Genomic DNA, 15,693 nt, shown 5'->3' with positions numbered 1-15,693 from the left:
CATGAGGATAATCATTAACATCCAAGAGCTGCTTCCAATACAAACCTTTATCTGGTCACTGGTCAAAGGTTTTTATTTGGTTTTAGAGTTTAAAAACTTTCTGTAATTTACATTTCACTGTGAAATAAATAAACAAGCTAGGCGAGAGATAAATGTTTTGGCAAGCTGAAACTAAAACGTGGGCATTTTGTGGCTCAAAAGCTGACACCAGGGGCAGTCGTTACCACGGCAACCAAAGCCGCGCACAAATATAACGTCATCAAGCCGCTTTTACTAGCAAGATGGCTGCGTAGTCGGCGAGTACCACCTGTGATAAAATCATTGTTTTGGTAGCCAGAGGATTTCTTTTTGTGATAAGTCGGCGATTCATTTGCACTTGGCAGACTTTAACTTCAGACATTTAGATAGAAATTGGCATACAGTTGACATAAAATGAAGTCGGACGTGGAAGAGTTGATGCCGAGGCTGCTTCCCGTTGAGTTTGGAACCAGTACCGAGGCCCTGGACCTGAACGGTCCCCCGAGAAACCCCCGGGAATACCTCCGACAAGTCCAGTAAGTTCACACAAAGAACTCGCCTTTTCCTACTTGGACCCTGGGGAATTAGTGTGTGTGACTCTATTGGGGACTGCCATGACACAGTAACGACACTGATGGTGCAACCGGAAGTATTGTAAATATTGGGAAGTGATAATAAAGGGCTTATCAGCTTGCTAATGTTAAAGTATAAAAGTAAGAAAGATAAGAGTTTTACTGTGACAGCCACTGTGATGTTATAAGCCACGCCATTGTTATATTATTTTACGCATCCATTTCCACTCTGTGCCCAGCGGCTCTGTCAATTTAATTTATTTATTTATTTATTTTTACTTGTTACGGTTGGAGTGCATCAGTTGAGTGAGTCAGTCATCTGCTTGAATTTTTCCTTCTCATCAGGTTGGAGGCATCACTGTGTCCAGAGGTGGTGGTTGCTCACATTGACCCCAAGAAACTGAAGAAGAAACAAACTGTTAATGCCTCTGTGAGTAAATGTCCACCATGAAGCATGCCATTTCAAATGAAAAATAAATCTTCCTCTGCATAAATATACAATGCACTACTTAATGATCATTTTGGTGTCATTCGTACTCTATATGAGTAATTTTATTTGAGTCAAATGTATGCTTTCTTGTTTGTGGGACATCACAAAGGCTGCACATGTGCTATTATGCTCTGTGGAGTTAGAAATAAATAAATGTTAAGATAAAGATACAAGTTTTTATATATATTAGTTACATAACTTATATTAAATGAGCTACCAGTGACACATGGATAATAATATTGGCATGTATGAGATTAGGTGGGATGAGAAACATGTATTCTCTATTATTTCAGTGTCTTGTGTGTTTCAGGTGGCAGGTTGCCATGCTGCTCCAGTGGGTTTCTCCCCCAGTCTCAGTTGGCAGCAGCAGCAAGTCAGTAACTTCTCAGATATCAGACAGGTAAAACAAAACGTATAAACAACTTCCAAGTAATTCTTTTTTACTTTAGTCTATACAATCTCTCAAATTGTATCACATGTTTATTGCAAACCAGTCTTAAAGTCCCTTAGTGAGCTGTCAAAAACCTGAAATGAAATCTGTTTAGGATATGAATTCTCTGCTGGAACAATGGGAAGGCGGAATCCATGTCACAGGATGTTGAAAGAATTGTTACCGTCATTGTTTACCTGTTTTTAAATGTGCTGCAGTTGGAGCTTTTAGACTGGGGATATTGAATAAATGTTTGCTACATAATCTGTTTTTGCAATCAAAGTTCTTTTGGCTTCTGCCTTTTGCTTTCAGAGCATCGCAAAGAACAGGAAACACTGGAGCAACCAGACTCTGGATGATAACGTGCAGATGGTGAGGACACGGCATGGTCACAAAGTTAATTCAGTAGTTCTGAGTTTGAGCATAGTGAGCTGATGGAAAATTTATATAAATATACTTATAAGGCAAGAGGCAAACTGAAAAAGAGATTTTGCATTTACAAGTTCATATTTGTATGTGTTTCCTGCAGCCAAAGCTAACAGATGAAGACGGCTGGAAAAGATTTTGTTTAGGAGAGGCGGTCTATCTGGGCACCTTGTCCTGCCAAACAGATGCTCAAGCAGAGCCAGCGCTGGACTATAGCAAGGTTTGTGTGTGTGTAATGCTTTTTGAGACGGAAAGGCAAGAGCACCCCACCCGGGTCTATGGGGTACCAAACATGCAAAGAGCCAGGCTCGTTGGTATGGCAGTCACAGCGCGTACTCAACCGTAGGTGGTCCGTCAAACTTCTTTATAAATAGGGTTTTGAATGGTCCTGGAATATGTTCACATTTTGACAGATTTTAATCAGAAAAATTCAGAAAAGTCTTCAGAAATCCGTGATTGTTAAAAAATCTAATACTAGACTACTTCATTCTACAACAGTGTAAAATAGACCGCAGTAATAACGTTGCTTCTTCTATCACTTGTTTATGTATGAAGATGTTTCGATAAATAAGAACATGTTAATAATCTAATAATCAAAACATGTGTCTGCGCTCAGGTGGGCTTCCCTCCCTTTCTAAGCATAGTCAGCAGACTGAACCAGGTAAATGACCTCCTCATCTACACATTTACAGCTCATACATAACCAGTCAACATCTGATTATTATGTATTTGTTTCTCCCATCTCTGTGTTTGTCTACAGTCCACAGTGCTGATGCTGCTGGAAATTCTAATCTGTTGGTTTGAGGAACACGGGTTTGTTCCACAGTTGGTGAGTTTAGTTTATTAAGCCATCTACATTTTAACTCCCCACAAGTCCAGTGGTACAAACACATTGTATCAGAATGAGCTTTATTGCCAGTTATGTCTACACATATGAGGAATTTCTATGATTGTCCATTGCTCATGATGTGCTTAGTTATACAATAATAAAATCAGACACAGGCTACAGTATAGAGAATATATATATATATATATGAGTGTAAAGGATGCAGGAGTAAATTATTATTACCATTATTATTATGTACATAGTGTAGAGAAGATTCTGGAATAAAGTATTATGTGCAAGTGTTATAATAATTTATAACAACTTTAACAAGTGCAAAGACAACAATACAATACCCAAAAGACAACAATACAAGCAAGAAAACATTGAAAAGACCAAAATACACGTTTAAGATAAATATAAAATAATTAAAATAGAATTAAATAAAAGGGATAAAATAAAGTCAAATAAAATCAGGAAAGGCTCTCCTATAAAAGTGTGTTTTAAGAAGGGACTTAAAAGAGTTCACTGACTCAGTCGACCTGATTTCCTCGGGCAGGCTGTTCCAGAGCCTCGGGGCCCTGACAGCAAACGCTCTGTCCCCTTTAGTTTTCAGTCGAGACTCTGGAACAGACAACAGACCTCTGCCCGAGGATCTCAAGGTACGTGCTGGTGTGTATGGGACTAAAAGGTCAGAAATATAACAAGTCAATTCTAAAACATACTGGGAGCCAGTGTAATGAAGCTAAAATCGGGGTAATGTGGTCATATTTCTTTGTTCTAGTTAAAAGCCTGCCCGCTGATTTCTGGACAGTCTGTGGAGTCGATCAGTAGATTTTTGGGTTAAACAAGTGAAAAGGCTGTTGCAATAATCCAGGCATGATGAGATGAAGGCGTGTAAAATGGTCTCGGTGTCCTTAAAAGTTAACATGGATCGAATTTTTGCTATATTTCTAAGTTGATAAAAACATGATTGAACAAACTTTGTGGTGTGCTGCTCGAAATTTAAATTACTATCAAACCAGACACCAAGGTTCCAGCAGATGGCAGTACTTGTTTTCTGCTGGGATCCAATGACCAGGATTTCTGTTTTGTCTGAGTTCAGCTGGAGGAAATTATTTGACATCCATTTTTTAACTTCACAAAGGCAGTTGTGAATCTGTGGATCTGACGGGCAAGTACATTTGTGTGTCATCAGCTTAAATATGAAAAGAAATACCGTGTTTATGGATAATATGTCCAAGGGGAAGCAGATACAAGGAAAACAAAATGGGTCCTAAGACCGACCCCTAAGGCACACCATATTTAACTGGACAGAACGAAGAGACATAGTTGTTTACAGACACGCAAAACTTCCTATTTGACAGGTAGGATGAAAACCATTCTAGGGCAGTACCAGAGATCCCCACCCAGTGCCTCAGTCTGTCTAACATGATGTTGTGATCAATGGTGTCAAAAGCAGAGCTAAGGTCCAGAAGTACCAGGACTGAGCACATGCCTTCATCAGCAGATATTAAAAGGTCAGTGGTGACTTTAAGCAGGGCAGTCTCAGAGCTGTGGTACTTCCTGAAACCAGATTGAAACTTTTCAAATAATTTTTTATTTTCCAGTACAGTGAGCAGCTGTTTGGACACAATTCTTTCTAGAATCTTTGCAATAAAAGGTAGTTTTGAAATGGGTCTAAAATTATGTGGGAGGGAGGGATCTATACCAGGTTTCTTTAAAAGCGGCTTCACGCAAGCCGTTTTAAAATAATCAGCGACACAACCAGTAGATAGGGAGCTGTTGAAAACAGAGATCAAATGGGGCCCAACAGAATCTATTACTTTCAGTAAAAACTTTTTAGGTATTACATCAAGTGAGCTGGAGGACACTCTCATTTGTGATACTGTTTTTAAAAGCTCAGACAAATCGATGGGATAAAACTGGTTAAAACTCTCTGGTGAGGAACCTCAGAGTAAGAGGCCGTGGGGGTAATAGAGGCTCTGATTGACACCACCTTACTGGTAAAATAAGATAAAAACAATTCAGTCATCATCATCACTTCCAGCTGAGGCACAAGGAGGGGTTGGGTTTACCAGCTGATCCACATTCCTTAACAGAAACCTGGGATTGTGTTTATGTGTAGTAATGAGTTCAGAAAAATAGTGTGTCTCGCATCCTTAACCATGTTATTGTAGTTAATTAATAAATCCTTCAGACTGAGGTAATGGACTTGGAGACTGGATTTTTTCCATCTGCTTTCCTGCATTCCCTTTTTAGGCTGCGAATGCTGTCATTTATCCAGGGTTGTTTAATAGCTTTAGATGTAGGCCTAACCTTTAGAAGAGCAGTAATATTTAGTGACGACAAGCAGATAGAAGTGATCAACCAGATTGTTGGTGTTGGAATCAGACAGGTGTTGGTTTTGACTCTGAAAGAATGTGCAAAACTTTGAAACGCTTTGTTCATTAAAGATGCGAGAACACACGGAGCTTGGGGAGGCGGCATGAGTAACAGGCGAATCGCAGCTAAAAACAATACATCTGTGGTCAGATATGGTCATGTCCACTAATTCCACAGAGGAAATGCTGACACCCAGGGTACAAACCAAGTCCAGTGTATGACCACTGTTATGGGTTTGCCTTTGACATGTTGTTTGAAGTTAAAAGAAGTGGCCATATTTAAAACGTCAGTTGCATTAACATTGGTGGGGTCATCAACATGAATATTAAAATCGCCACCAAGAACAATTCTGTCATAATTTAAAACCAGAGTAGATAAAAATTCAGGAAGTTCTGATAAAAATCCTCCAGGTTTTGGGGGGCGATAAATTATAACAAATACGACAGGTTGCAGCCCTCTAAGTTTAAGAGTGAGAACTTCAAAGGAGTTAAATTCATCACAGCGTACTTGATGACATTTTAAATATTTCCTATACACGCTCACTAGCCCACCACCACGACCACTGACCCTCGGTTGACTAAAACAATCATATTGAGGCGGACACAGTTCAGCTAGCTGGCTATAGTCATTCATTTGCAACCAAGATTCAGTTAAATACATAAAATCTAGATTTGCAGACAAGATAAAATCATTTAAGATAAAAGTCTTACTTGACAGAGATCTCACATTGAAGAGAGCCATTTTAAATGAGTTTGTTCTGGGTGCTGGAGTTGGTGCAGTTGTCCTAATCCTTATAAGATTACTATGATTTCTGTGTGGGATGTGCACATTTCGGTTTACTGGTCTATGCGTGATGATGACAGGAATAGAAGTCTTTGGAACAACGCTGGTAGCAGACGGCTTTACATGCCAGCAGGTGGAGACAGTTGTTTGTGGCAGTGAGGCAGAGATCTGTTCAGTGAGCGGTGGTGTGTCCAGGTGTGCTGCATGAATGATTAGTCATTCACGTAGGTCATGTGTGGACCGCACCACATGCTGTTTGTGAGCAGCTAACATTTCTGAGCCCTGTTTGTTTGGGTGAAGTCCGTCTGTCTTAAAAAGAGACATTCTTTGCCAGAAAATATTAAAGTTATCGACATAATACACACCTTGAGCCCTGCAGGCGGACTGGAGCCAGTCGTGGAGACCAACTGTGGGAATGGGGCCAGAGATAAAAACGGACTTTCCACACTGCTTTAAAAAGTTAAAAAGATGGTTAAAATCTGATTTTGTCAGCTCAGACTGCTGAAGAGCTGTGTCATTTGTTCCCACATGGACTATCACTCTTGTGATGGAGTTTCTTTTTTTAAATGTCAGCCGTGGTAGCACCGGGGAAGCAGTGAGTGGTAGCGTTAAAGAAACTGATGTTTCTGGTTATGGAGTCACCAATTGTTAGTGTGGCTGGGGAGAAAAGAGGACGAGGAGATGCCGGTTGTGGGGTTCCAGTGCAGGACGGAGCAGAATCTGCTTCAACACTGCGTGCGGACTGAGGATGGAGTGTGTGAGCTACCGAGTGTTGTGTTGGAGTAGCAGTAACATACCTGAGAGAAGGGCTACCCGACGGTGCAGAGTAGAGACGGCCTCCGGAGCGTTTGAGCACAGCCTCCTTCAGGATCCTACGTTGGGAAGCGGAGGTTTTTGACCGGGATGACAGCCGCTGATCAGGCCCAGCGGCAGTTATGGACATGTGGTTGGTGGATTTGGTATACAGTACAAGATACAATATGAACAGTAAGAACAGCTCTGAAATACAGAATGATGAATAATTAATTAATGAATAATTAATAACTGTTAGCCAGTAAACAGGTGGCTGATTAGAGGCAGAGTTACTGGTTTATTGCACAGGAATTGTTCCTGACACTGGGTCAGAAGTCAACTGTTCATCAGAGTGATGACTTGTGGGAAGAAACTGTTCCTGAGACTGTTGGTTTTGGCGTACAGTGCTCTGTAGCACCTACGAGAGGGGAGAAGCTGGAACAGGTTGTGTCTGGGGTGAGAAGGATTTGCAGTGATGTTTCCTGCCCGTTTACTGACTCTGGAAATGTATAAGTCCTGAATGGAGGGCAGATTGGGACCGATGATCTTTTCTGCAGTCCTGACTGCCCGCTGTAGTCTGCTCCTGTCCTTTTTGGTGCCAGATCCAGAACAGACAGGGATGGACATGCAGAGAACAGACTGAATAATGGCTGTGTAGAAGTGGATCTGCAGCTCTTTAGGCAGGTTGAGCTGCCTGAGGAGCTTGTAGTGTTGTGTTGTAGGTGGAAAAGTATGTTGAGACTAATGATATGCACATCATGTAGATGCAAGGCTATCAGAAAACAATGCTCATTGTTTTCAGTACAAGAATGGCTGTAATTCTTCAGCATTTTTAAAGGAGACTGCACGCAGAACATGTCAGAAAGGCATTGCTGTGGCATGGAAAAAAGGGATGTAGCTACACTGTGTACCTGCTTATTTCCTCCAACAAAGATAAAAAAGCAAATTAACTACTTCTACATTAAGCTTTTGCTCTAATTCACTGCTTTCTTGTTTCATTTTCTGTCATTGTGAAATTTGCTGTTATTTCCCGTGTGTCTGTATTACTTGTTTGTTACAGGGTTGCTGGTTGTATTCTTTGTTGGCCTGCCTGGAGAAGCCTCTGCTGCCTGAAGCTCACTCCTCCATCAGACAGCTGGCCAGGAGATGTGCTCAACTCCGCAGTACACTGGTACGATTCAGTTTGCACCGCTGTCCTGTAGCCTGTGAGGATCCATATTTCTTTCCTGTGTATTTAAGTGTCGACCTACAAGTGGCTATTTTTGGGTCTATCTTTGCTGCTAAAATTTCACTGCAGAAGTACTGCCACAGACTTGACTAAATGTTTGTAGGTCGCACTCTAGTTCCACACAGCTCATGCTAATTGGCAGTGTTTTGCTAGTAATGAATGGATAAATAGATTTTTTTCATTTTTATTTAAGAAAGACATTACTGCGTTTTTAAATGTGAACTATTCAGTTTGCTCATCTTGTCAGTATTTGACTCTTGACATGATATATTAGAGCTGGTAATATGTCGTGCTTTTATTCCACAGGAGAGTCAGGAGGATGAGCAACTGCCTGCCCTCAACCTGCTCATCTGTCTTGTTGCCAGGTATTTACCAATCAGCCCAAATCGTTTATATTGATCAGGTCATATAACATTTTATATATTATTATATATATTCACTAGTGTGTGTGTAACACTGTATCCATGAATTATGCTCATTTCCTTTTGTCTTTCCTGCAGATACTTTGAGCAGAATGACCTGGCAGACCAGCCGGAGCCAACAGAGGGTTGAACTGTAGTGACCTATCAACAAGACATTGAAGAAAATGTTGAGTCCTCTCAGTGATGCAGCATTCGATCTCTACAGTTAATAAGAAACCTTTGGAATTTGAAGATGGAGACTCTCCAAACAAGTACAATCAGTGAAGAGAACTTAACATTTTCAAGGATGCAACACTACACACGGCCATGCAGAGGGCTGTGGGGGTTCTGAGTGTGTTGCAATGAAAGTTGACGGAACCAAAAGGGACTGGATAATGACCACAAAACCTGTATTATTTCAAGTAACTTGCTGATGTGAATGGACCTGCTGATATGGGACAGAAGCCAGAGCAGCCTGATTTGCATTTGATAAGTGGTACATGTTCTTTGTGAATTTAGCCCTGACATTCATAGACAAAATGCAAGATTTGTCTATTAAACTGTTTATTTGTAGTATAACTACTTGAGTGGACTTTGTTGTTGGTCAAATGCTTATGCCCTCACAAGTATAGCACATGTGTACACCAACCACGATATTTAATAAGTGACCCAGAGAATCCCCTGTCTGAGCTCAGGTTTCATGGTAATGACCCACCAAACACAGTATGGCTAGCCACTCATCATGATCATGCAGTTTACGGACTGCCTCCACTGGTGCTGAACCAAGTTTATTACAACAAACATAGTAATTGTAGAGTAAAGATGTATCATTACTCTGCCCAACATAACTATTGTCTTTATAGCCCTGTGTCCTATAAACAATTATATTTTAGAGGCTTCAGAATGACGCAAACCAATTTTGATGTATTCAGTCTTGAACTTAAAGGATGCATTATATATATATTTTAGCAGAAATGCTTTAACATTGATGGTTTCCAAGTGAAAATACCACATTCCAGCTTTTCAAGTGTGAGGATTTGCTGGTTAAAGCAATGTTAGAGATGTCACCTTAGATTAATGGAAATTTCTGTATTTTGGCATTTTACAAACCCAACGATTAATGGGAAGTCAGTTGCAGCGCTAGTACGACTGAAGAAATTCCACCCACACACATTTCCACTAATACCTCATCTTTAATTTGAAGCAGATAATCAGTTGGTACAAAAAAAAAAAAACATTTGCAAAAACCTGTATGACAATCACATGTACCCAGGTGATGAAGATACAAGGGCCTTTACTTTGATCAAATAGTGGAAATAAATGACTTAACAGCGTCACATCAACTTGAAAACAAAACTACTGTAAGGTTACGACTACCATAACCATCAATGCCCCAGCCGATGGAATTATGACTAGGATGAAAAACTTTAAACATTTAACGCCATCTCTTCATCATAGTTCCACAAGACCTTTTTTAAAAACCCAAATGTCAGGCCAAAGATTAATCATTTGGACTTAAAATGACAGGACTAAAATGAGGTCTTTGAATAGTTTCGCCCGCCTGAAACCTGTTTAGCAAGGGCTCCATTAGAGACGGTATAAGTTGCCCTGCCAGATGCACCACTGAGACTAAAAGTCCCGTTTACATTTATTTTGCCAAGAAAAAGGGGAAAACATTGGAGAAAAATTATAAGCACACGTCCACTGTTTAGCGTCAGTCTTGACATCTATTTAAAAATTCCTACACTGTAAAAATCTGCCCATATTAAAACTTCAATAAGCCTTTATGTGAGATGTTTTAAGGAGAAATGATAGTTTAAAACTCGTCATCTTGTGTCATCCAGTAAATGGTGGAGTTTGTCAGCGATACCAAACGGAGGCTGAAAGAACCACATTAACGTCTCTTGTCCTTCCTGTCTCTATCTTTATGCTCCCTATCGCTCCGGGAAGACCTGCCCCTCCCTTCCTCGCTCCTCTTCCTCCTCTCCTTCGATCCCTTCGAGTCCCTCCCTCCTCCGCTACTCCCTCCTCTCTTGTGGCGACTTCTCTCTTCTCCTTTCTTCCTGCCCCTGTCCGACGGCCTTCTCTTGCGCTTACCGCCGTCTCGGCTGCGACTTCGGCTGCTGTTGGACGATGAGGACGAAGAGGACGATGATGATGAAGAGGAGCGGCTGGATCCGGAGGAAGAGGAGGAGCTTCCGCTGGAGGAGGAGCCGGAGGAGGAAGAGGAGGAGCTGTTACTATGACTGCGACCCTTCCTCGGCTCCTTTTCCTTCTTCCTCCCTCTCCTACCATCCCGTTCCTCCTTAGAGGGTGCAGGGGTAACGCTGGGGGCCTGGGTGTCAGGCAGTTTCTGGGGTGCTTCATCCCCTGGCTTCCCTTCCACAGCCGGGTTCTCGACTGTTAAGTCCTGGACCTCGAGGCCAGGGATAATGATATCCTGCCCAGGCACTGTGGAAGCCGTTTGAGACCCAGGGGTCTTCTCCTCCAGAATCCCAGAGGACGTAACGGCTGGTTCCCCTGCGATGTGGCTGACCTGAGGCTGGTGGCTGGTGTTTGGTGCTTCTTGGCTGGTTACGGTCGGTTCAGAGAACTGGGTGTCCTTGGTCTTTTCGTTTTGGAGGTCTGTGGGCCCCTGTTTACTCTGCGTTTCTCCCTCACTCCTGTCCTCCTGCTCTGGCCCGCCCTCCACCTCCATCTCCTCTGACCCTGGACTTGCTTCCTTCTCTCCCCTGTCCCCGCTGTCTTTAACCCCCTCCTCTCCTTCCTTCTTCTTCTCCTCATTACCCTCTTCACTTAACTCTATCCCCTCCACCTCTTCCTCCACCTTCTTCAACACTTCCTTCCCTTCTTCCTTTGCTGTCACCTTTCTACCCCCCTCATTCCTCCTATCCTCCTCCTCATCTTCCTCCTCCTCTTCCTCCATCTCTGCACCCCCCCTGTTACCTGTCACCTTGACTACCTGGCCTGCTGGCTTACCCTCCGCCGAGTGGTCCATCCCTGTTGCTGCTGCGTTGCTGTCCTGGTCGCGGTTTGGCTGTCGCCGGGGGCGGGACTCCATCTTGCTGAGGTGTTCGGCAAAAGCCTCACACCTCTCCTCAAACACAGCTGTAAAGAAAACAAAACCATGGAATCACAGAGGTTACAGAGTGAATAACACATGCACCGGTTTTCTCTGGGTGACTGGGTAACACCGTGTCAAGATTTAAACACGTCTTTCTAAGTACAAGAAACTTCCTCTCTTCAAGCATAAGCAAGAACCCTACTGACCGTTTAGTTTCTTGGTGGAGTCATCGAGGAGTTTCTGTGTGGCGGAGCACATTTTTCCAGGCAGGTAGAAGATATGAGGCTTGGTCTTGGTACGAATGTATTTTACCAGACGATTATTGTGGCTGGTCCACTCCTCTTGCTGTCAGTGGAGGGAAGATAACGTTAAATACAATTCTTTCAAAGCTACTCATTTGCTTAGTATACAAATCACAACAAAACAAAAGTTTTGCACATTTGCACCCTACTGCTGAATAATTTATCTCCACATGCAAATAAATCTGTCAATGCCACTAGTAAACTACTTTAAAAAAGAAAAGGCCTGTAGCTATTACAGTCACCTGTCCCACCTTTTTGTCTTCCATTTCCAATGTCTCTAGTTTCTACTGGCCCCAAAATGGTGTTAAGACGTATTTTCTTACCAGCTGAGCTAATTCCACTTTCTGTTCTAGTAGTCTCAGCTCAGTCTGTTTGGCTCTCCTCTCTTCAAACAGCTCCCTCTTTTCATTCTCCACCTTCTTTTTCTCAGCTTCAGCCTGAACCTCGAGCTTCTGCTCGATCTCTGTACGTCGCTTTTGCTGTGTGGGAAAAAGCAGAAGATGGACGGAGACGAGAAAGACAATCATTAAGTTATTACCTAACTTACTGTATAAATACTGTGTCCACTGTGTGGATGCTATTGGGGACTGAATGGATATATCCTCAACAAACAAATGTAAAATTACAGAGATAATACAAACAAGCAATTTTGTAGCACAGGGTTTTCCACTATGGCCCTGCATCCATGCATTACCTTGCATTTCTTCAATCAAAGCACATACATTAACCCAGAAAAAGGTTTGACATTTTCAGTCTGGTTTCAGTGACAGTTTAGCTAAAAACCACCTTCATATTGAGAAAGTGTGTTAATAAGCTCAACAGTTCACATATATTGGAGAGATTTCCTCACCTTCTCTGTTGAGACATTGGACTCCTGTTTGAATTTTTGCAGGGTCCCCATCAGCAGACCAAACATACGCCGATTCCTGACCAAGAAAACACAAAGCCACCATCACATACAACTCCGCTGTTTCAGCTATGCAATGATTAATATGGACCCTTAGCTTCAGATTTGTTTTTTCCATTCCTTATCTTCAGTTTGCTGGTGCCATTTAATTTCATGATAAAGATTGCGACAATCGTGAAGTCAAGGACAGCAGTCTCGTAGCTCATGTTGGCCTACCTCTGTTTGCCCCTCTCATCCATGGTTTGGTCCTGAATGAGGTCTCTGCGTGTTCTCTCCTTGGAGGTAGCTACTACAGACGACTGCAACGCCGGCTGAGAGAAGAAGAAAACATGAGTGAAAACCAATTTATTAGGACGGTTTGTCTTTCAGAACACTGACCGTCTTAGCTTCCCCTAATTAACATCTAAATGTGACAGTTAATGATAATCTCTCTGACAGAACACTATCTAAGCAGCATTTGATGTGTTTTGTATTTACTTATTTCAAAACTGACCACCCAGGCTGTGTGTTGATACCAAAGGACTAATAGAAAACTAACTCTTTATTCTTACCTTTTTGACATCGTCATCATCCTCAGCGTCGCTGTCGTGACGCGCGTCTCTCCTGGCCCTCTGGTCCCCCGCCAGCCTGCAGACACACGCACAAAGACAAGACCGCACATGTAAACAAAGCAAATGCTGCTGTCATAGCCATAAAGGCAGACGTGCTAATTGCAGTCCCACATCTGCCGGAAAGCCAAGTATGAAAGTGCATCAGCTATTTCCTGGGGTGTAATTTGAACAAAATATGAGCACGCAATGGAAGATAAAACTCATATTTTTCTCAGATTGCTGTTCAGCCTGAGGCAGTAATATGGGCTATTTTAAAATTAAACTGTTTAGATTTCTTGTGCAATACCAGTAAGTAATACCATCATTCAACACATTTTAAAACTGGTTATATTTTGTTGATAAATGAGTTTATGGTCTATTTGTTTCACCAATCTACTCTCCCATCCTCAAAGCTAAACAGTCATGATTCTACACATTGAATAGATTTACCATCATGAAAACATGTGCAGAGTTGCTGTTAGATGCACACGCACATAAAATAAAAAAAGAAGTTATATTCTCACCTCAGCAAGGCACCTTCGATGTCCCTCTGCTTGGCAGGGGGGCCGCCGCTTCCAATGTCTGAGAGACTACGCCTGGAGAAGGACACAGACAGTGATTAGAGGGAAGCAGGCAATTTAAGACAATCAACTCTGATTCAAAGATTTTTATATCAGTAAGAACAAACAATGGTCTGTGCAATTTTTGTCAGCTGCAGCATTAGTTTGTTTCACAAACACATATAGGAGAATTGACTGTTTTGTATATAGGAACAACGGTTTCAATCCAAACCACTAAAAATGTGCAAATTGTCCAAATACGTAGTGTACTGTGTGCAACTGAATTGTATAGTATTGCAAAGAGTGGTATTTAGTTTACCCTCATTCATAAATTGGAAATTAATTAGTTTAAATCGACCAAACAGCAGCAAAAAAGTCCATAATTTAAAGCATGGTGTGCTTTTTAATTCCACAGCCTCTTACTGACAACTTCTCTGTTATGGGGTAAAGCAAGTCTACAGATTAATACTGTTATCAATTAAGTGGCAGTTTGTGTGTCTTTCAATGGCCAAATTCAGAAATGAGGCTAAAACAAATACAAAGGTGTGTACTTTTATTGTTACACATGGTCAAACTATAACTGCTGAAAAAAGAAACCTTTAAATTCCCCTTGTGGGATTAAAGTAGGTTTTCTTCTGCTGCTGCTTGTTGTTTTCTAATAAAAGTTTGCAGGGCTTGCTCGCCGTTTGTGAGAAGCCACTGAGTCGTTGCATTTATCCATGCAGTCCACAGCTTTACCTGAGCAGGTTGATTCCTCTGCCTCTACCTCCACCGGGGCCTGCCATGGGGCCGCCGAGTCGACGGATCTGACCCGGTCTATAAACACAGTAAGAAACAGGGCCAACACAAAGTCAGTCGTCCTTTATACTCAAATCGGCTCCGAAAGAATACAGAGAAAACTAAGTTAAGATCTCGCTACTTCGTCATAATCACAGCCGGTAGGTAGTAAGGACTACACAGGTAGGTTAAGTCGGTGGTGACACTCGGACGACGCCTAACACAGGGCCTAGCTGGCCCAATACATATTTCACTCCAAGGTTAAGAATAGTTATTTATTCTGGGTAAACTTGTTACGTTTGCGTGACCAATCCCATCATTTAGCAAACACGCAAGGCAAGCGTGTGCATGTTCAGCCAACACAGAACAGTCTACGATGTGGAAACGTTAATGTTTGCTAACCAGCTAAACGACTCATGCTAGTAGCACATACCGCTAGTCGTTTGAATGCTAGCAAGTTAGCTTTTCACTAGAAATACACCAAAAGGTAAAAACAACTTGGGCGTTTCTTTTTTACCTTGATTCATTTGGATCACGCCCCGTCAATTTACGAATATTATCGTCTACATTTTTCAAGCTTTCCTTGGCTTTTTCGAGCTGGTCTTGCAAGCTCCGCACTACCACCGCCATCTTGCTTTCAGTTAGCGCGAATCACGTGTTTTTCTTCTTCCTCTTCTAGCTTCCTTGCTCTTTTTTTTTCTTCGCGTTTACCGGCTGCTGACACGCGGCGTTGTGCTGTATTACCGCCATCTGCTGAACACTCCTTATCCTTCCACTGAAAGCTAAGGCAGCTTTAAAGTTTACACGTTGACATTTAAATGTTTACGCAAGTTACCATTGCTTGAAAATGATCACAATTTTCTCATAAAGGTGAACAAGATTATAGTAGGCTAATGATATGTGCGACTCCACACCCCAAAACACAGGCCTGTTTGTTTCACAATATTTCCTGAAAAGCACATAAAGTGAAACAAAGCATGTATAATCTACTGCATTAAACCTACTGAAAAAAATGCTTTGATGCAACATAGTAATGTAGGAGACATTAAATTATGACCCTTACTGGAGCTGAACGGTGTCATATGTGAACTGTTCTCAGTAAGCCCAGAATTTCTTGGAGTGGTCCTGCTGTCAGAAGTCACAAG

At 41.9% G+C, this 15,693-nt stretch overlaps 2 protein-coding genes across 2 annotated transcripts; one reads left to right on the top strand and one right to left on the bottom strand.

Annotated features, from left to right (window-relative positions):
• Positions 1 to 259: 259 nt before the first annotated feature.
• On the top strand, positions 260 to 8,927 carry gemin2 (gem (nuclear organelle) associated protein 2). The gene is made up of 10 exons (XM_038729916.1): positions 260 to 554; positions 936 to 1,020; positions 1,391 to 1,480; positions 1,823 to 1,882; positions 2,040 to 2,156; positions 2,553 to 2,597; positions 2,697 to 2,765; positions 7,780 to 7,890; positions 8,254 to 8,312; positions 8,448 to 8,927. Exons 1-10 carry the CDS (start codon positions 433 to 435, stop codon positions 8,497 to 8,499), a joined length of 810 nt encoding a protein of 269 aa, XP_038585844.1. The 5' UTR covers positions 260 to 432; the 3' UTR covers positions 8,500 to 8,927.
• Positions 8,928 to 9,524: 597 nt separating this feature from the next.
• Positions 9,525 to 15,221, bottom strand: pnn (pinin, desmosome associated protein). Its single transcript, XM_038729914.1, has 9 exons — positions 15,066 to 15,221; positions 14,510 to 14,587; positions 13,736 to 13,807; positions 13,173 to 13,248; positions 12,838 to 12,932; positions 12,565 to 12,640; positions 12,038 to 12,193; positions 11,619 to 11,757; positions 9,525 to 11,456 (listed from the first exon to the last, which is right to left on the bottom strand). The coding sequence occupies exons 1-9, from the start codon at positions 15,176 to 15,178 to the stop codon at positions 10,243 to 10,245; spliced, it is 2,019 nt and encodes a 672-aa protein (XP_038585842.1). The 5' UTR covers positions 15,179 to 15,221; the 3' UTR covers positions 9,525 to 10,242.
• Positions 15,222 to 15,693: the final 472 nt, after the last annotated feature.

This window comes from Micropterus salmoides, unplaced genomic scaffold, assembly GCF_014851395.1.
Source record: "Micropterus salmoides isolate LMB-PRFRI ecotype aquatic unplaced genomic scaffold, ASM1485139v1 Ms_hic_scaffold_19, whole genome shotgun sequence".
Taxonomy (NCBI): Eukaryota; Metazoa; Chordata; class Actinopteri; order Centrarchiformes; family Centrarchidae; genus Micropterus; species Micropterus salmoides.
This window is presented reverse-complemented; position numbering and strand designations above follow the sequence as displayed.

Coding starts and splice junctions, on each gene's coding strand:
- gemin2 (XM_038729916.1), top strand. CDS start 433: ATGAAGTCGGACGTGGAAGAGTTGATGCCGAGGCTGCTTCCCGTTGAG. Junction 1,021..1,390: donor AACAAACTGTTAATGCCTCT/GTGAGTAAATGT, acceptor TGTGTGTTTCAG/GTGGCAGGTTGCCATGCTGC. Junction 1,883..2,039: donor TGGATGATAACGTGCAGATG/GTGAGGACACGG, acceptor TGTTTCCTGCAG/CCAAAGCTAACAGATGAAGA.
- pnn (XM_038729914.1), bottom strand. CDS start 15,178: ATGGCGGTGGTAGTGCGGAGCTTGCAAGACCAGCTCGAAAAAGCCAAG. Junction 13,808..14,509: donor AGAGGAATCAACCTGCTCAG/GTAAAGCTGTGG, acceptor GTCCTTCTCCAG/GCGTAGTCTCTCAGACATTG. Junction 13,249..13,735: donor ATCGAAGGTGCCTTGCTGAG/GTGAGAATATAA, acceptor GTGTGTCTGCAG/GCTGGCGGGGGACCAGAGGG.